This window comes from Equus quagga, chromosome 9 (assembly GCF_021613505.1).
Source record: "Equus quagga isolate Etosha38 chromosome 9, UCLA_HA_Equagga_1.0, whole genome shotgun sequence".
Taxonomy (NCBI): Eukaryota; Metazoa; Chordata; class Mammalia; order Perissodactyla; family Equidae; genus Equus; species Equus quagga.
In genome coordinates this window covers 44,504,702-44,526,317 of record NC_060275.1, presented here as the reverse complement: position 1 = coordinate 44,526,317, position 21,616 = coordinate 44,504,702, and the positions used below count along the sequence as shown (strand labels likewise).

The 21,616-nt window shown below is 43.1% G+C and overlaps 1 protein-coding gene across 1 annotated transcript in view; it reads right to left on the bottom strand.

Annotated features, from left to right (window-relative positions):
* The window catches only part of CDH2 (cadherin 2), a 215,007-nt gene extending 196,340 nt beyond the window's left edge, over positions 1-18,667 (bottom strand). The window contains exon 1 of the mRNA XM_046670849.1: positions 17,650-18,667. Coding sequence (XP_046526805.1) covers positions 17,650-17,709 — 60 coding nt within the window. The 5' untranslated portion in view covers positions 17,710-18,667. The remainder of the gene's footprint in view (positions 1-17,649) is intronic.
* Positions 18,668-21,616: the final 2,949 nt, after the last annotated feature.

Below are 21,616 nucleotides of genomic sequence, written 5' to 3'. Positions count from 1 at the left end.
GCTTTAATTCCTAAACCACAGGGTATTTTGATCTTGATGTGTGACCACAACTTGTGGTGGTTATTCTCCAGGCAAGTGGCTGTTTACAGAGGCCTAGAGCAGAGACAGTGGACCTCAGGAAAGGCTGCCAGCCAAGGATCTCAGAAAAGAGTCAGGACATGCGGCAGCCTTAGCCAATGGTGAACACTTTTGGGTGAGGGCTGTTGCAGCTCGGCCTCAGCAAAGGTCTGAGGCAGCTCAGAACTCCTGGAGGTGCCCATGGGCCCCAGGTCTAAATTAGCAGAGACAGCCGAGGCACAGAAAAATGAGATTATCTCAAAAATCTACTGCCTAAAGACTAGTGAGCAGAACAATATTTGCTATTTTTAAACAACAGTGAATTCAAGAGCCCTATCGAGGTTCTCACTTTAAATTATTAATGACAAGTCTATGAGGACAGCACCGAATTGGCTGCCACTAATCCTGCTCTGCATTCAGAGGCAAAGGAAGGCCCATCTTGGATTCTTTTGACCACAGGCTCAAGGGTCAGCCTCCACCAAGTGGTCTGGACTGGTCTTTACAAATGAAGGAGAAATCTCCCCTTGCAGACGGCCTTATTCGGTCAAAGCAACCCTACTGCAAATGGCAAGAGACTGAAAACACCTGCTCCCAAGACAGTGTGTCCCACAGCCACCCACCTGACAGAGCCCACACTGCTGACAGTACCAGGCTGGCAGTCTCAAGGGGCTCACAGGGAAAGGCAAAGTAGGAGCTTTCGACGTGCTGCATGCAAACCGAAACTCATCAGGGAGAGGCTCCCAGTGGGAGGTGAAATTTAGCACTTTGTATTTACCTGGGGGGAGGGGATCCATGGGCGCATTCTGGGTTTTTCTTTCAGAACGCTGGCATTTGAGATACTGCCCCCAAGGGGAAGGTTCAGAAGTATTTCATGGTGGCAATCTCCATCTTTCTTGAGGTGCCTCACCCAGAATATTCAATATCATTTCCCCTTTGAATTCTGTGTTTAGGCCAAAGGTCACGGATTATAGAGGAGAGGCTGAGTCTGATTAGCATTCGGGAAAGGCTAAGGTTTCCTCCACCCAATGTGAGTCCTTCCCTCAGATAGCAAGGGCTTTCTGTTCTGGTCTCTGGGACACTTAAGGACATGCTCTGGGGTCATAATTTCACCCGGGATAACTATTCCAGAATCGGGATTGGTTTGCTTTCTCACTTTGTAGGCTCTTGCATGCCCCATTAGGTTTGAGGATTCTTTAAAAAATAAAGCTATTGATCTTCAAAGACTTAATAAGGTTGGGAGCAAGACTGTCTGACAGAGGCCCATCTTCCCCTCTGAGGGCAATCGCCACGCTTCTGGATGAGCACACACCTGATGGCCAAGAACATAAACCGAACTGTTAATCCAAAATCTGAGCAATGTTTAGTGGAACTCTTATTCCCTACTTCCATCTAGAGGGAGCTATACCGGCAATACCACTCCTGACCTCTGTCGACCTCTCTGGCAAGTTGGGATGAAACAATTGGGCATACAGAGTCCAGTCCCTTCATCACCACTTTTCAGCTGGAAGCCAGCCCGTCTACACAGTCTAAGTATCGTTTTGCTGTAGGTGAATTTACAACAGCAGGATCCCTGGGTGGGAGAGTGGCCCTCACCCAGCATTGTTAAAGATGGGAGGCGAGGGGAGAATTAATTCTGAGATCCAACATATTTAAGTCACATTCCCCACCCCTGTCTTTGTCAGTAATAAAGGCTGAATTTGTGTCTCTATCTGCTGACTCTTTCATCTTATCTGTCCAGAAATTAGATGGATAAGAAGCACTAGTTATTAAGTCTCTTCAAAGACACCTAAACTACTTACAAAGTCTCAGTCTTACTGAATACTCAAAAGTCAAGGCTAAAAGATCAAAAACAAGCCAGGCCAAATAACAACCTTATACCGCCAGCAGGGCCACAAGCTCACTCGGATGGCTGGACACTGAAGGTCTGAGAGCAGACAACCAAGTGCTAGGAACAAAAGGTCACATGTACCTCTGCATTACTGTGACTACAGTTCTGGGCCAAGCCAGCCTGAGGTCAGAAAAAACAGGGCAATTCCATCAACTCATCAGTTACTTGCATCTCTTAAAATCACCACCAAGAGGCTACGTGACCAGTGACAGAAACTGCCTACTTCCACATTAGCCTACCCTAACTCAGCCCAACTTGTTAGATTTTCCCATTCATAAGGCCAAAGTTTAGTCCCTGAAACTGAGATCCTTTAAGTCTTCACTCTAAAGTCCAAATCTTCCTCCAGGCTACAATCCTTCCAAATCTTGAATAGGGATTATCTTGCTCCCACTGCACCAATTCTTACAGACTTCCCAGGAACTGGATGATACCGGGAAGGTAAAAGGCTGTTCAAGCCCCGACGGTCACCTCCTGGAGCTGTGTCTTTGGGTGAATGGGTTAAGCCAGGCTTTGCTCAGACATTTGTAAAATGGATAATGATGATAATGCCTATCTATCTCGTGGGGCTGATGTGAGGATTACGTGAGACAATGTAGGTAAAGTGCTTGGCCTGATACATAGTAAGAACTCAGCAAATAAAGATTTAATCACATGAGTCAGCTTTCAAGAAGGCTCACAATCCTTGGAAACACACCATCCAAGCTATGGCTGAAAATGTTAGGCAAAGGGAATGGGCAACAAACAGCAAGGTAAAGCACAGACAAGTTACGAACTTCATCCAATAGCTTGGGTTCATACAGACACCACAAGGACGATGAAAAGACCAAAACGCATATAAAAACAATCTCCACCTTATTAGTAACCAGGAGAATACAAAGTGAAACCAAAAAGAGATACCTTATGTAGTCCACCAGATTGCTAAAATTTTGAAAGTTTGACTATAACACGTGTACTAAAATTATGAAAAAGCAAAAATGTGTACATGGTGCTGGTGGACCAGTTTGGAAAACACCTTTGCATTAGCTAGGTGAACATGCACATAGTTTGCAGTCCAGTAATTCTACTCCTTGGTCCATATCCCAGAGCAGACCAGCATTCCTGCACCAGGGAGCTGGCTAGACATGCAAATCCTCAGGCTCCACCACAGATTTACTGAATCAGAAGCTCAGGGGCTAGGGGTAGGAATCTATGTTTAACAAGATTTCCGGTGATTCTTGTGCAAGCTAAAGTTTGTGAATGCAGCCTTAGAGTTTCCTGGCACTAGTGCCCAGGTGGCATGGACAGGAATGTTCACACGCACAAGGCCATCAACAATAAACTGAGTAAGTAAACGGTACCATACTCATAGCATGTAATGCCCTAGAGCAGTGAAAATGAACAAACTCTAGCTACACAACTCAAGTGAATCACTCTTATGGACACAATGCTAAGCAGAAGGAAATCACAAAAAATACATAGACATACACAAATATGCATGGTACATCTATACATATATGCATGATACATATACATTTATATAAACACATCTCTCTTTCTCTGTCTTTCTCTCTTTATATATATACATTTATAAATGATAAAACTATAAAGAAAAGCAACGAATAGTGACTGGGAAAATGAAGACAGTGTTTATCTCTGGGAGGAAGGAGGTGAATGGGAAGAGTACTCTGCAGATTTCCAAGGCACTGGCAATATTCTATTTCTTAACCTGTCTGGTAGTTATACTGACATATTTTGTATCCTTTAATTATTGTTTAAACTGTGCATAAATGCTTTATATACTCCTTTACATGTACCATATTTTACAGATGAAAAAGTTTTTTTAGAAGCTCGAATTTCATACATATACAAGACAGAAGTGGACGCTAATCCTGCCTTAATTTTTTTACCCATATTCAAATAAATATCAAACCTAGGAACACAAGCTGTGACATCAGGCTGCTGCCATTTGAATCCTAGCTCCATCACTTCACAAAATAACTTTGGGCACCTTAGTTTAAGCTACTTGGGCTTTGGTGTCCTCATACGTAAAATCAGTATAATTTGGGGGGGAGGGAATTAGATGTTAATACAAGTAAAGTACTTAGAACAGTGCCTGGCACATAGTAATTATTCCAAAATTATGCGCTATTATTAGGATAGGATAAAACTAAGTTAAAAGAAATATTTCCTGCATCTAATCGTCAATAAATCATCAGCATCTACAAGAACAATGACTCTACTTTCGCTCTGCTTTTGCAGATTCTGTGCTGGCATCAACCAACATGATAACATTACCCTCAACCTTCTCCTCTCTATTGGGTCCTCATCACCATGTTAAAAGCATTTACAGACTGAGTAACTTACTCTGGTTCCAGGCTAGTCTCAAACACACACATACACACATATACCTCTTGCATCCATACCAGAACATTAGAGAATTAAGTCACAGAAGCAAAGACACAGACCCAGAAGACACCAGAAAACCTCCTGTTTGATTACCTGTAATTCCCAAATCAAATTGCTGGCAGAATAACATTCCATATATATTAATCCCTTTCCCTAATTGTATCAGCCTAGACAACGTTTGTTAGAATTTAAGAAGAAATGTTAAAATACGTGCCCTTTAGTTGTGGCTTCCAAGGGTGGTCTAAGGAATACTGGTGGTCGTCCATGCCGAGTTACGAGTTATATGGCTGTACCAGCGAACAAAGCCTTGCACATATTAAGTACTCAAACCTATTCAAATAATTCAATTATCCTTTGATCGCGTTTGTGTCAATGGTAGTGACTATACCGCCCAAGTCTTCAATTAAAGATCTTATATCTTGCTTACTATATGAAAGCACTTCTCTAAGTGATTTGTATATATTAACCCATTTACTCTTCATAGTAGATCATATTTATTATCTCCATTTTACAAACAGGCACCGAGAGACAGAAGTATCAATATGTTGTCCAAGTTTACACAACAACCAAGTGTCAGAACCAAGGCACAAACACAAGTCATGTAGCTCCAGAGTCCCATCCTTAACCACTGTGCCACACAGCCTCTCTAAGCAGTTAAATCGGTATGAGTGGAGAGAGAAAGAAGGAGATCCAAAAATCTACAGAGAGGTTATACTTAATAAAGGAAGCATTTTAGTTCAGAAAAACAGAAATTTCATTTGACAAATGATGGCCATCCCTGTATGGTTGTGTCTATGTACATAAAATCTCAGGGAGAAAATAAAGCAAGATCCCCTATTTCACACCACGTACAAAAATATACTTCAGATAAATAAAATATCTAAATGTGGAAAATATAAACCTACAAGTCAAATTGAATATAGCACGAGGTTTGAGAACACTGTGTTTGGAAGTGGACGGTCTCTTGGCTCACCTACCAAAGAGTATTCCAGAAACACACGATACATATATATTTTTTAATTTATTTATTTTAATTATGAAGAACCAAAACTTGGGAAAATAAAGAATCAGAATCCTGACAGTATCCATCATATATGAAAATACCAAAAAAAAGTGACCCCACTATTTTCCAAAATGCTTGTATTTTAGGCCATAAAATATTATAAGCTCTGTGTAGATAATCCATTATTATCTACATTTAAATATACTACTATCCCCTTTTAAACACAGCTCCATGGAGACAGCCTCAAATAAAGGAAGGACCATACACCAAATCATGGGTAATTCAGCTTCATTTACAAGGTGCTTAACATAAATCAGTTTGTAAATTAAATCAATGGTTATGATAGTCTCCCCAAATGTTCTTAGTTATCTGTCAAACAGAAAAGACAGAATCGTAAATAAAATTTAATGCCGAAAACACAAACACGATACGTAAACAATTACTTTTATGGCAGAAAAACTACGTGTAGGGGTGAAACACAAGTGAAATACAAATTATCTATCAATAAGCTAAGGCCACACAAAGAGTCCACTCTTTCTAAATATCGTAAAATAAAGTCCCCACGTCTAAGAACATAAATAAATTTGAGCTGCAGTGGAGCAAACAACTCCTTGGTGGGTCGTTATCTCCGGAATTTGATTCCTCAGCCTTTATCATTATGCATGGAACCCTCCATTTGGAATCTAGATCTGCTCAACAACCGTTATAAACGGAGAGCAAAGGCCTCTAGAAAGAAAGACCTTGGGACAAGGATGGCACTCTGCATCCTTCCTGGCAACCTCAGACCTTTAAAAAAGCTACACAAACACAAAAGAGGGTCAACTATACCCAAAGACGCACTGACCAGCTGGAAAACTAGCAGTTTGTCATATTACAACCTCTCCATTTAACTTTTTTCAAATTAAAAATAAATCTGGGTAGGGCCTCATTGAGAAGTGGGTCACTAGTAAGCTCAGAGAAGGAATTAAGAAGCATCACTGAACAGATTAGAATCTATTAACACCCAAGCCTTCTGCCTGAAGACTTCAAGTCAGAAAGATATTTAGTTCTTTGCCTCCACCCTCCTTCTGATAAAGAGAGGCTATAACTTACTGAATTCTAAATGTCTTCGGCTTTTGGCTGAAGCAATGTTGCCAAACTACCAGAACAACAGAAGATATTTGAGCAGGAAAACCCACAAAAGGTGTTTCATGCCTTGACACCATAAACATGCAAGGGACCTTGAACTGCAGAGAAAAAAATCAATATTTTTTTAAATACAATTTCCCACTTCCTTAACTTTCCAGATAGTTCTATAGTGTCCATGAGTCTTTCTTAATTTTGTGACTGTTAAAAAAATATATGACACAAGTATATGGATGACTCCATGAATTGAGTGAAAGATGCCAGACACATAAGGGAATATTGTGTATAACTTCACAAAGGACAAGAATAAGCAGAAGTGATCTATGCTATTAGAGTCAAGTAAATAGTTACTATTGGTAGATGGTTAAAATTGGAAAAGGGTACTCCTGGGGTACTGGTAATGCTGCGTCTTGACCGGGTGCTGACTGAATAGCATGTTCAAATTATGAACATCAAGCAAGCTAACCACTTGTATGTGCACTTTCCTGTATGCATTTGTTACTTCCATGAAGTGTGTATGTGTGTGTGAAATTTAAATTTTGAATACCTTGAAATATAATATGGGGAAGCAGGACATTAGAACCCAGTCTTGGAGATGTTGGCACCAGACAGACTTTACTGGGGGTAGGTGCCAAAGGAGCTGCAAAAGGCTAACATTTTAGCTGCGCAAAACACACTTTATTTTCTGGACCAGAAAGCCATAAAGAATGAACTTCAGACTTTGAACCACTGTGTTAACCAACTAAAACAACAAAAGAAAAAAAATTAAAGTGGTCATAGTCTCCAGTTTATTAAAGATTTATGTCACGCAGAGGGAGCGGATTATATCCCCTTTAAACTTAATAAAATTAATGGGTTTTTAGTCATTTATCCCAGAGTTCACTTAATAGCTCCCCAACCAACTAACAGACATTTTGTTACAGATTATAGTCAAGCCAAGTGTATCCACCCACCAACAATAGGTCAAGTTACAAACAAAATAGTTCCAGGCTTTCAGCGCAGCAAACAAATCAGTGTCTGTCCTCAGTCATGCCACAAAACATTCACAGGAACCTGCTTGAAGTGGGTCCTTTTGAGATGTGAACATATATATTTAAAATATGCCAAATAATTTCATTTGTGGGAGAAAAAGTAATTCAAACATGGAAAATGTGCCATTAAACATTAACGTTTCAAAACTTAGTGATGGAATCTCTTGAATTTATGTTCACAGAAAAGAACAAGGAAAAAAAACACAGTTTCAAAAAAAAATATGCATAGCCTGAGAGTTTCTAGGCTCCTGGGAAGAACTTTAACTTCCAAGATTCATACACAAAAAATTATTTTTTGAGCACTTATCAGTCTTATCATTTGTTGATCAAGACAATTTAAACAACAGTATAAAACTCATTATGAACCATTTCTCTAGGATTTTTTTCTTCTTTCTCTAAGAGAACATATTAAAAAAAAAAATGAGTGAAAATCCTTTCCAAGAACTACATTTTGGCTTCAGATGCCAAAATAAATCAAAATATTTAAGGTCAAGATTAAATAGAGACTGTTAACTCAAAAGTTAACTACTTTAAACAAATCTTATCAACTCAGCAGAGAGGAACTGAAATTTTTCTCCAATTTGGTATTCATTCCCTGAGTAGCATATGCAAAGGGCCACAGTCTGGCGGAGGGAGGCAGCCACATGCTACACAGTCAAGTTCAACTCGGCTGACAGACACCATTTACTCTGGGTTCTCCTAATACTCCAAATGTCTGAGTGCCAGTTTCACCATCTCTAAAATGGGAATAAAACCCCCTATCTCTCAGGGTTACAGAAATGATTAACTTAGGTAACATGTGAGTTTCCATCCCTGAAATTAAAAATCTTTCATTTTTAAGCTTAAGTACTACCAGCTATTAGTTTTTCTATTAGTTTTATTCCTTTGCAAAACAGAATTGAAGAGGTAGCAGCAAATATCTAAAGTTCCAATGGTTTTCTCTGGTGTATGGGCTCCTCTGAGTTAGATGAATGACCCACTGACAATTACTAAAAATAAAATAAATTGGAAAATGTCTCAGAACTGCATATGTGGGAAAAAACTGAAAGGGCAATCCTTAGGACCCTTACCAAATGCAGTAATACAAAAATTTGACATTTAATGCAACAGAAGAAAGTTGAATAAACTCATAATTTATTTTAATAATCAGGAAACAATAGTCATTTCACATTTCCAGTTCCAGTAATTTCTGTAATAATAAAAATTCCAAAATATGCCCCTTTAATTAACTTCTTTTTTTTTTTACTAACTCCTTAATCCACCAAAACATTAAATAATGTCACAACGGGGGAGGAGAGAACCTGAGTATAAATGTTTTAAATTATGATGGTCAAGCAAAATTTTTTTTAAATGAACACAAAAAACAATATTAAAACTACAATATATAGCTGTACATAAGTACACTACAGGCCTACCTCAGAGACAGTGCAGGTTCAGTGCCAGACCACCACAGTAAGTGACTATCGCAATAACACAAGGCAGGTGAATTTTTGGTTTCCTGATGCAAGGCAGGTGAATTTTTGGTTTCCTGATGCGTATAAAAGTTATATTCACACTACACTGTAGTCTATTAAGTGTGCATTAGCATTATGTCTAAAGAAACAATGTACATACCTTAATTAAAAAATACTTTATTGCTGGGGCCGGCCTGTGGCGTAGCGGTTAAGTTCGCGCACTCCACTTCAGCAGCCTGGGGTTTGGATTCCGGGTACAGACCTATGCACCGCTTATCAAGCCATGCTGTGGCAGGTATCCCACATATAAAAGTAGAGGAATATGGGCATGGATGTTAGCTCAGGGCCAATCTTCCTCAGCAAAAAAGGGGAGGATTGGCAGCAGATGTTAGCGCAGGGCTAATCTTCCTCAAAAAAATACTAAAAAATGCTAACCATCATCTGCGCCTTCAGTGAACCATAATCCTGTTGCTGGTGCAGAGTCTTGTAAAAATGCAATATCTGGGAAGTGCAATAAAATGAGGTATGCCTGTATAGTCAAGTCAATTTTTTAAATTAACATAAAAACCAGTATTAAAATTACAACATATAGAAGTATGAAAGTACAGTAGTCCCCCTTATCTGTGGTTTCCCTTTCAAGGGATTCAGTTACCCTTGGGCAACTAAACTGAAATTCGCAAATATTAAATGGAACATTCCAGAAATAAACAATTCGTAAGTTTTAAACTGTGTGCCGTTCTGAGTAGTGCGATGAAACCTCATGCCATCCCGCCCAGGACACGAATCCTTCCTTTGACCAGCGTATGCACGCCATATACTTTACCCACCCATCAGTCACTTAGCAGCCCTCTCGGTTATCAGATGTTGAGGTAACACAGTGCTTGTGTTCAAACAACCCTTATTTTACTCAATAATGGCCCCAAAGCACAAGCATGGTGATGCTGGCAATCCGGATATGCCAAAGAGAAACCCCAAAGCACTTCCTTTAAGTGAAAACGTGAAAGTTCTCAACTTAATAAGGAAAGAAAAAAAACCATATGCCGAAGTTGCTAAGGTCTATGATAACTTTTATTACAGTCTATTGTCATAATTGTTCTATTTTATTCTTATTATTGTTGTTAATCCCTTACTGTGCATAACATAAATTAAACTTTATCATAGGTATGTACGTATAGGAAAAAACTAATTTATATGGGGTTCAGTGCTATCTGTGGTTTCAGGCATCCCCTGGGGGTCTTGGAACATATTTCCTATGGATAAGGGGGGACTACTGTGCACTATTACTCCAGTATTTATTTATTTTTATTATAGGTAGGTATATTTTGTAAAAGAAAACCTAAGAACAGACCATGGATCAGGCACCTCTATAAATTACTCTATCACGAATACCATATTGTATTTATAATAGCACTTCCTTTTAATTCATTCATTCATTCATTCATTTTTTGGTAAGGAAGATTGGCCCTGAGCTAACTTCAGTTGCCAGTCTTCCTCCTTTTGCTTGAGGAAGATTGTCCCTGAGCTAACATCTGTGCCAGTCTTCCTCTATTTTACATGTGGGATGCTGCCACAGCACGGCTTGATGAGCAGCCTGTAGGTGTGTGCCCAGCAGCCTAGCATCTGAACCTACAAACCCTGGGCCATCAAAGTGGAGCGTGGGAACTTAACCACTGTGCCACAGGTCCAGCCCCCCTAGCACCTCCTTTTAAACAGCACACAACTAATTCTCCCAATGCTACTTGGGAAAAACTCAAGTTAAACAGTTTACTTAATTGGGGCAGTAGACCAGAACATCCAAATTCCTATACTAAATATTCTTCTGTATCTCAAGTTCTAGATACTAATAAGGTCCACTTTAGGCTACACTTTCACTATCAGAACAGATGAAAAATTAAATATTCAATCAGTCAAGAGAATATAAGAAATATCATAATGGTTTAACCAACTAGTATGGTCTCTCAGGCACAGATAACTCAGCACAGTGTGCTCATTCCATGATACAACGTTGAAACTTATCTATTGCAGTCACGTGCCCCATAACGACGTCTTGGTCTATGACAGACTGCATATACAATGGTGGTCCCATAAGATTAGGACCATATAGCCTAAGTGTGTAGTAGGCTATACCATCTAGGTTTGTGTAACTACATTCTATGATGTTTGCACAAAGATGACATCACTTGACACATTTCTCACAACATACCGCCATCATTAAGCAGTACATGACTATGACTGTATTTAACTACTCATTAATTTGGCCAGTCTTCCTTTGGACCTACATATAGCTCAGCCTGCTAGAGGTTGTTCTCAACCCAACTTTAGGATGTTCTAGTGTTAGTTTAGCTCATCTTCATCTTATTTCTACCCTGCTTGATTTGCTATTCTTCAGTTACAGCTTTTGTCTGGGGTTTTTATCCAATTTCTCCTCATTCAGAAGCCTTGAAATTCCACCGATTAATTTTGTTGTCCTTCTTTGTAGCTTTTCTAGATGCGTGACTATGCCAAAAACATTGGGTGCTTTAACAATCATTTCTTGAATTAGAGCTAGAACTAAAATGTCTTATTCCACCAGAGGGGACTCTCAAATCTGACTGTACATTACACCACAATCTGTTAAATCAGTTCCTACTGATAGACTTTCAGAAATCAACTAATCCAATATTTTGTAATTATAAACAATACTTGAATGCATACCCTTATACAGTCATGTGACACATACGGATGTTTTGGTCAATGATACACCACATATACAATGGTGGTCCCATAAGATTAGCACCATATAGCTTATGTATGTAGTAAGTTATGCCATCTAGTTCTGTGCAAGTACACTCTATGATGTTTGCACAATGACAAAATCCCCTAACGATGCATTTCTAAGAACATGTCCTTGTCGTTAAGCGACACACAACTGTATATTTATATACACCCTGTGTGAATCACGAATACAGACATATCTGTAGAAAAATAACCAGAGGAGGACTTGCTGGGTCAAAGGGCTATATATCTAATGCCGACCCATATCACTCAATTCAATGATTCTCACCGAGGCTATCTTCTCTCAAAGAAACAAAAGTAATAAAATGAATAATTTTATTCTTAGGAGTATTACACCTCTCTTCCTTTAAGCCTAACCCTCCTTGCCCCCCAAATAGTTTACTATTAGTGGTAAAAGCAGCACAGCCAATGAAAAAAGATTACGTTTAAAAGTCAAGCATATAAAAAATATAGATGACTTCTAACCTATAATATATGACAAACTATTGTCAATAACCCTCAAAAGTCACATTCTACCACTCTGAGTACCTGAAAATCTTTGCATTTCAGGTTAAAAATTAGTCATTCCAAAGTCTATGAAAAGGAGGCATATTTGGGATATTTTTAAGCAGCCCCAAGAGGCACAGAACTGGAAAGTCCCTTAGAGATCAACTTCTCCAACCAGGCCCAAGATTTCACTATTGAGGAAAATGAGGTCAGGGGAGTTTAAGCGAGTAAACTACATCTGGACCAGATTAGAACCCGAGGCTTCCTGCCCTTGACACTAGCTCTTGCCCTTGACACTACATAAGGGCAGCTCATTTGCACAGAACAAAGTTATTATACCCTTGGTGCCCAAACCACTTTGGATGACACACACAAAGTTATCAATTAACTATGGACTGACACTTCATGCCAAACTGTGATAAATGTTGCACGAGACACACATGTGGATAGCAGTCTTCAACATATATATTGCATACATATGTGCAACCCAAGGGCATGGGTGCCAAATACAGTCGGAAGCTCAGACAAGGAAGTGCACTGAGTACTGAAGAGAGGAACAAGCCATAAGAACTGAGCAGTATTTATGTATAAGCTAAATTTTCCTTTTAAAAACTCTATTGTAATACAAATCATAATCTTTAAGGTCAAATCTTTCAAAAGGTTCCACTTAGCTCCTGAATTCACCTTCTTCTACCTACTTTAAACTTTATATATGTAGAAGACACATCTCTCACTAAAACATTTATCTCTACATACCTCTTCCCCAGCATGAATAGGGTTAATTGAAACTTATCTACATTTAGTTAAAAACAAAAAGACCAGCATCTGCTCAAATTAACTGACATAATTTGCTTAAAATTAAAACAAAAGTAAGTTTTCAGCAGGAAAAAACAGAAATGTGAGGCCTAATAATTTGTTGGTACAAATTATGTTTCAACTTACAGTTCTTAACCCAACTTGAAAATACTTAGGTTCTAGAAGGTGTACTAAAGGCAGATATAAAATACTCACATAACAAAATTCAAATTCCAAATCTATCACATTTTTTAAATGGTTGATAAAATTCACCACAAGTCTGCGCCGTGCTTAAACTCGATTACTTTTTGTATTTGAGCCAAAGGAACAAATTTGAATAATGTTAACTTGGGCAAAATGGTAGAGTGTACACACAAACACTACATTTCTTAAATTTCTTAAATAACAGATCTGATTTCTCTTTAAAAAATCACTCTTCCAACTTGAGAATATCCCTTTGAAAACAGGATGAGGATCTGAGTTACTCAGGACTTTTTTTAAAGGCATTTTAAAGCAAGATTAACTGTTGCTTTAAGTCTTGACATTTCCCGATTAATAACCCTAAAGCTTAATGAGGCACGACAGATTTAAGAATTGAAGATTTTTAATGAAAAAGGAAATTAAGAACAGTTTAGTCCAATACACTGTCACCAAAATAATCTGTTCCAAGAAGGCTTTAGTTTCTACGTGTAAAAAATACGATCTAAAAAGAATTTCCTCTTAAAAATTTCAGTCCGAACTTTGAGAAGAAGGTTAAGGTAGACTTTCGATGAAGGCATGAAAGTCAAAAAAGACACTCTAAGTAAATTATGAACTTGCAATTGAAGCCTAAAACATCATATACGTATATAATCTTTTTCAAAATACACCCAGAAAAATATTTTAGGATACACAAAATTATTATTTCTCAAATCACATCTAACAAGTTTGCAATACACCATCTATTAGTAAAGACCACATACCAGAAGACAAGAAAAGGACAAAAATATGTCTAACTATGTCCAATAAATAGAACAAACTGTGAACACCAACTATGTTAATTCTCCTTGCTTTCACAAGACCTCATTATAGACACAGGAAAATCAAATAGACACTGAGAATACATACATGGTTTATTTAAAATGATTATCGTATCCTAGATTTTTCCACATCCTAAAACAAAGCTTCTTTTTATGTATGTTTCCTGTGTTGAATATGAATCTCTTCAAGGTCTATACCTAATATGTGAAAATCACACATGGTTTATGCCATTTTTTTGATATGTCTTCATCCAGGGTTGAAAGCAGGACATATGTGAAAAGACTAAGAATCTAGAATATCTCTCAGCATTAAGGGGATGTCCTTGATGCTTCATAACCCATACAAGTGTATTTAAATTAGAACAATAGGGCTATGCAATTAAAATGTTAACTAGAAAAACAAAACAGGTTTCTAATCTATTAATTACTGGGTAGGTAGTAAAAGTAACATTGATTTTTTTTTCCTGATAATAAATCTATGCAAGGATTTGAAATCACTTGCATAATTTAAAAAGAAACCTTGTCATAACTTTGTGATATCCTTTGATCAGGGAAGTTTACGCTCAAATTCCGCTTTTTGCTTTAATATAAAGGACAATGCTAATATCTCCAGTTAAAATGAAGAATAGAGAAAATCCTAAAGCTGAATACCATAATACGAAAAACTGACAAATTATGTAAATCTAGATAACAGAATAACCAAAGTAGTAAAGAATCTCTCAAAGTGAAAAGAAAGTTCAAAGTAAAACAAGGACCACTTCAGTTAATTAAAGGCATAAAGTCTTTCTGAATATTCAATTATTCTTCTTTAACTGGTCTGAAAAAATAAGGTTGCTCTGTATCTACACTAATAACCTCCTCATTCTCTTTTCTGGAACTCTTGGCTCTTTAGTCCGGCCTGAAAGGAACTAGACTTTTAATAGCAGATGACTGCAGAGGGGCCATTTTCACCTTGCAGATAGATCTTTGTTGTTCTGGTGTGTAAAGCAGACCATTAGCCCAGTCATTTCCAATCTCAGTTGTACCATCAACATGGTGCACGGAACCCTAAAACTCACGTTGCATGAACTGCTCTGCTTCCACTCCTAATGACCTTGCAAATGGTTCAATGTTATTGCTGGACTTGCACCCATGAATGAGAGGACTGTCAAGTTGACGACAAAGTTATAATTCCCCCTTTCCCGAAGGTTTATAAAAGTCAACATAACATCGGTCTAGAAGAAACTGAGAAAGAACACAGTGGGAAAGACAAGCAGAGGATCTGACGTTTATAAATGATATTTCTTAAAAGGCTTAAGGAAAAAAAGAAAATGACCTACAAAATTCACACCTGACTTCAAGGCAGACGACTAAAAGAGGAAATGAGATCGCTCCAGCAGTACCACACTTATTAATGATCAAAAAATGTCTCCTCGTGTCCTAACTTCACTGCACAGTATTCAGTTAAAACTTACTTTCAGATCAAGTTAGTGAACACACCATCCACTGCTGGACTCACCCTCTGAGGATGTATTATTAGCTGTTTGTAAATAAGTAAGACCACTCATTGATATCCAAAAAATAAAGTTTTAAAAGATAAGATTTTTTTGATCTATGGCATCTCCTTTGTTTTAAAAAACAAAAAGAAAAGAAAACATCTGATGTCCACAGGATTCCTGAGTTTCTCTTGCCTTCCCCTTAACTTCAAACGCTTGAAGTAGCTCTTTTTTTTTCCTTCTTCCCCTTCAGCCTAACCTCTTGAATAAACCCCATTTTAAAAGAAGAAACAATAAATGAAGTGACAGGAGGTGAAAGAATGAGGAGTGTGCGCTTCAAGAATAAAGGGCGGTTTTATAACAGGAGGTACTTTTGTTAGCAAGTGACTGGCAGGTCTCCTCCCCCAAGTTAGAAGAAATTCCATCCACTCCCCAAAACTGCGGAGGCCCAAAATGTCCAGTCTAATAGTTTTGAAACCCCCGAGTCAGGAGAGAGCCGAGGGGGAGGACTGGCGAGTGGGGGAAGGGGAAAGAGAAAGGCCAGCAGGAGACGAAAGAACAAAAGGAGAAACCCAAGAAAGGAGAAAGGAACGGCAGGACCCCGGCAGCCAAAGAGCCAGCGAGAGGGAGAGAGCCGGAAAGTGGGAGAGCACGACCCCGGGGGAGGAAGCGCGGAGCCGGCCGGGGCCGCTCCACCGCGCACCATGGACAGGGCTCGGCGCGGCCGCGGCCCACACCCCTCTAGGGGGCGGCGGGGGAGAGCTGGGGAGACCGCGGGCGCCAGCCCCGTCCCGCCCCCGGCGCCCGCAGGCACCCCCCCAGCCGGAGCGCGCCAGGCTTTGACCTGTGGAAGGCCACGGAGGGAGGCGATGCGCACCATCTGTCCCTGCCCCAGCCGCCCCCGGCGCAGAGGCACTTCCGAGCCGCGCCCGCACTTTTCGGAGCTGCCACCGGCTGGCCACCCCCAGCCGCCAGCGGTGCGCAGGGAGCCCCTCGGGCGGATTTCCCGGGAGACCCTGTCCCGCAGTAGGGCGGACACGCCCCTCTTCTGCAGCCAGACGCTTTGGGACCCCACTGCCTGCGAGGGCAGACTCAGGACCCCCACCCGGCAGCCGCCCAGCGAGAGGGTCGCGGCTGTGGCGCGCGGCGTCGCTCCCTGGGATCCTGCTGGCTGGCCAGGAGGGGCCTCGGGGCATCCTCTGACCGGATGCCTTGGGAAAGTTGGGCCATCAGCTGGGCTGGGGACCAGCGGCGTGGAGTGGGGAGGGAGCCTGCGACCTGCCTGGAGCAGGTGCTTCCAGCCGCGGAGGAGCCTCTAGTACAGATCCCATGAAAAGGGCCGTCTGGCTCTCTCTCGAAGGCATGAAAAGTGCGGGGGATCCTGGCGAAGGCTCCCCCAGGGCGCACGCAGGACGTAGGCAGCCGGACAGAAGGAGAGGAATAATCGCCGAGTAGCGGAACTTCTCCCCGCCCGGCGGGATAAGAGGCGTGCGGGGCCAGGGGCTGGATGTGGAGGTGCCGGCCCGCATAGACTCTTCGGGGCAAGGGGGCGAGGTTTTCCTCTCAGGTGGAACCGACACAGAAAATTGCGAGGCAAGAGAACAAGAACAGGAGGCAACTCTGTGCTGGGATAAAGACAATAGGGCAGTGGAGCCCTGGAGCAGCGGGAGGCGCGCGGGTGTCAGGGTGGGGTGGGGTGGAGGCAAGTCCCGTAACTAAGACACCAGAGTGAGAATTTCTACTGCAAACTCGAAGACCCATCCCTACAGAAATAAACAAAAAAAATTGGAGCAAAGTGCAATGCAAGGGGCGAGAAGCGTAGAAAGCTGCAAAACCGGGGTGCTATCCTGCCTCACCCTTTTGCTGCTTGGAAACACCCCACGCGAGCTCGCCCGACCCCGCAGGAAGGGCAAAGGGGGACGGCAATGGGCCCCTTCGGGACCCGCAAGGAGAGGCGCGGGAGACCAGCTGGCCCCGGCAGCCCTGCCCCTGCGCCCGGCCCGAGCCTCGTGCCTGCGCAGCTCCCCGGGCCGCGCGGTGCGGCACCTCCCTTCCCGGGTGCGCAGCCCGGCCCCGCAGCGGCGCGGGGAACAAAGGGACCCGGCGCCGCCCGCCCCACCCCGTCCGCGGCCCGGCCCGCGGGGACCTCCGCGTACCTGGAGCAGGGCCGCCAGCAGCGGCAGCAGGGTCCGCGGCGCTCCCACTATCCGGCACATGGAGGCGGAGAGGGGCCAAGCGAGGAGCTGGAGGCGGCGGCGGCAGCAGCGGCAGCACCAACAGCGGCGCGGAGAAACGGCTCCAGGCAGTTTCCACCCCCTTCCCTTCCACTCCCCACCCCACCCCCTTCTCCGCTGCTCTCCTCTCCCCGCCAATGGAGAGAGAGCTGATGACAAATAGCGGGCCGCGGAGTCCGCGACTCGCACCAGGAGTAATAAAACAGACCGAGAGATCAAGGAGCTGGGGAGGGGGCGGGGGAGAAGGCGGGCGTGCGTGTGAGGGTCTGTGAGAGAGAGCGAGCGAGCTTCTGTGTGTGTGTAGCGAGTGTGTGTGTGTGTGAGTAGGCGGCCGCTGTGGCAGCGCAGGCAGCTCCGCTCCGGCCCAAAGCGCAGCAGAAGCCGGGAGGGATGCAGGCGGCGGGGCCCTTGGCCGGTGTAGGATGTGGAGGTGGAAGTGGAGCTGATGGTGCTCCCCAGGAGCTCCGCAACGCGAGGTTTGGGCTCCTGGTTTTGCTTCCTCCGGGTCCTGTCTCCAGGGCCGCTCGGCACGACGAAGACGCCGGGAGAGCGCCGCGGGGAGGGCGCTCCGGGCCGTGAGCGCTGGCCCACAAAGGGCAGCCGTCCCGCCGCCCGGCGCCTCCGCCGCGCGGGGGCCGAGGGCCGCTTCTCCGCTCCCCTTTCCGATCCCCGCAGAGTTGAAGACTGTTCTCCGGCCTTGGCCGCGCGGGGGTGAGGCCAGGGGCCGGCGCGGCTGCTACCGCCGCAGCTCCGTCCCGCGCAGCTGCCACCGCGGCCGCCCCTGCTGCCTGCGCGCTGGCACCCGCTCTCCGGTCCTCGCCCCGAGCCGCCCCACCCCCGACCCCGCCGCCCGCGGCCGCTCGGCCTCCGCGAGCGCCACCAGAGCCCACTGCCGCCGCCGCCGCCGCGCTCCCCGCACGCGCTGCCCGGTTGCGCGGCCCGCTTCCCTCTCCTATCCCCTCCCGCCGCCGCCGCCCTCGCCCCCGCCTCCCTCCGCCGAGGCTCCCCGCCCGCGTCGTGGCCAATCGGAGGCCACCAAGCTGCGGCGCTAGCCCGCCGGATCCCAGGCAGCCGCCCGCCCCCGCCCCGCCAAGCGCCCCGTTTTTGCTGCAGCCCGCGGGGGGTCGCCGGAGGGAAGCCCGGGGTGCGCGGAGCACCGCCCCGGCAGGTGGAAGGGCTGCGCGAAATAAAATAACTTGCGCAGGAACTTGATGATTGGTGGCAGGTTCATCCTGCGCGGCGATGGGGAATCGGATAGAGATCACGCATTGGGGGGAATGCCTCGTTGGTAGCCTAAGGCACGCTTCTATTTCTGTGTATCATTCTTTCGAGATAGATTATTTTTCCGGGCAGGGGCAGACACAGCAAACTAGCGACGCAGGCAGAGCCCACCCTGGCCATTGTTGTCTGAGACGCTTGCCCTGAGCCACCTGCGGGCCGGGCGGGCGGAGGCCACTGCTTTTCCCCGGGCGCTCGCAGCTCTCCCACCTTTGCGGCTGTTCGGGAAGAGCCCACGTTTTTGTGTTTTTGTTTTTTCTTTTGTCTCCTCTGGGAGTTTGAGAGTGCGTGTTGTTTTATTTGAAGTCTCTCGTTATGTATTTCTGCCCGTTAGTGGTACTGTTCACATTTTTTGGTAAACAGTTTCAGGGACTTTGACTTTCTTGGTTCACCACCCCCAAAAATAACACCACCACCCCCCCCAAAAAAGAAAGAGAACCTAAAAGCCCGAACTCTCTGTGAAAATAGGGTTCTTTACAGGATAAAATCACCGATATAGACTTTACACCAAGTAAAGGATTTTTGCTCCCTCCTTTTAAGGCACGAACTTGGAGTGGAACACAAAAAGTGAGAGACTTTACAAGTTTGGGTCACAAGCATTTGTGGAATGGAACAAGGGATGAGGAGCAATTGATTTTGGCAAGGTAGTAAATTTTTTCCAGAGCCTTTTTCTTTTCCTTTTTTTTTTTTTTTTAGGTTTTACAGGTAGATAAAAATCTACACGGTTTTTATCTACCTGTAAAACCTACACGGTTTTATGTAAGCGTTTCAACACTTTGCAAGTCGTGGAACTTTGTCGCAGTTAATGAACTTTACTCTTTCTGCTTTGGGTAACTGAAGTGTTAACATTTGAATTTGAGTTTCAGGATACTAATCATTTAAGAACCTGATGATGAATTTCTTAAAATCAAGTACTAATTTCTTTGACATGTGAGATGCAGCTTTTAATAAAGTACTGTTGCTGGTGAGGCTTTTAAAAATTTAATATTCATAGGGAAACTTACTCAATTTTAATTAAAACAATATCATAGGCCTTTTTTTAATGAAACAAAATTTTTCTGGATTTTCTTCTCAAAAGAATAAGGAAGGTCATATTAATTAAATTTAAAGACAAAGGCTCAACTTGATCTTTCTCCTTCTCTCCTTTGCTAGATATTATTGTGGCATTATTGCTAATCAGCCTCAAAGTTCTCCTTGCAGTAGAGTGTCTATAAATTCTGCTTTTCAAGGAGTCAACATTCCGTAGCAATATGGAGATATTGTTTGTTGATTTCCAAAGTAGAATTTATGAATCCTGTCTCCACGCCTCAGAATTAAGCTGTGATGCTGGACATGAGGCCTTAGTCCCATCCTCACCACTCCCAGCAGTAGCCATTGATGTTTATTGCCATTCTGATTAATTTAAAGGTAGAGCAGATTTTAGCATGAATAACTCCATTGCTTGTTAGTATTATTCGCCTGAAGCTTTAAACATCCGGTCCCTTAAACATTAAACTCTTATTATGACTTCAAAATCTGCTTTGGATGCCTGTCGGTCAACTAATTCTCTGATTCCAGCAGTTATTGATCATACAAGTAAGCACTTGCAGATTTTTTTTTTTTAGTTCAACTTGCATGCTTCTTACTCTTCAATAGATGTGAATTACTTTGGAATCTTGCCTGAGTTTAACCTGAGCTTGTGGTCAGCCAAATCTTGCTAATCAACCTTTTATCACAAGGAGTAGCCTAGTCTAAAATCATGTTACTGGAGAATTTGTGCATCCATTTGATGTTAATAAATGTAGATCTAGTGTTGACTTTGGCTCCCAACCCGGCTTTACCTCCATTGTGCCATACTTAAAATAATCCAATGGGGACATTTCTTTCTCTGGGCAAGTGGTAACCGAACTCTCAGATTTTCAGCCTCTGCTCAAAGCATTGCCAGTCGGAAGGTTAGCTTTCCATCAGCCTGCAGAGCTCCAGGGCAGCGGAGGGCATGACAGTGGCCCAGAGAAACAACCAGGTAGTGGGGCAAGAGGGGAAACACAAGAAAAATAATAATAAAAACTAAGGCCGGGCTCATACACCAAAAATCAGTCTAATCCCTTGATTTCTCACCTGTGGGCTGCTGCCGATTTGCTCAGAGAGGTCTGCAAATGAGTATGTGCACAAGCATTGTGGACAGACTGAAAAAATGATGTCTCCTGCACACGTAGCCACTTTTCATATGTGTGTAGATGCCATGATGATTCATTTTTTAAACAGTCATTTCAAAGTAATTTTTTGTTTCGTTGTGTTTTTTCAAACAAGAGATGCTAAACAGACAAATACATCATGTAAGTGTTTGTCTAAAAGGATCCTCACTGTAGAAGCAAACGTGGAACAGTAGTCCTCTATCTGCAGACACGTTGCCCGTCCCACCCCTGCCCACACCGAGCTCTAAGGCAGGACCTGCACTTGTGCTTACCTCTGACACCCAGCTAAGCGTCCTTCCCAGATGTTGAAGACCTCTTCCGCTCTTCCTCCTTCCCTCCCAACCTCCAGGGCAAGGTAGGATTGTCCCTTCTCCCTTAGGAAGTGTCCCTCACCTTGCAAATTTCTCCCCAATTAGCTTTAGTGTATTAAAGCTGAC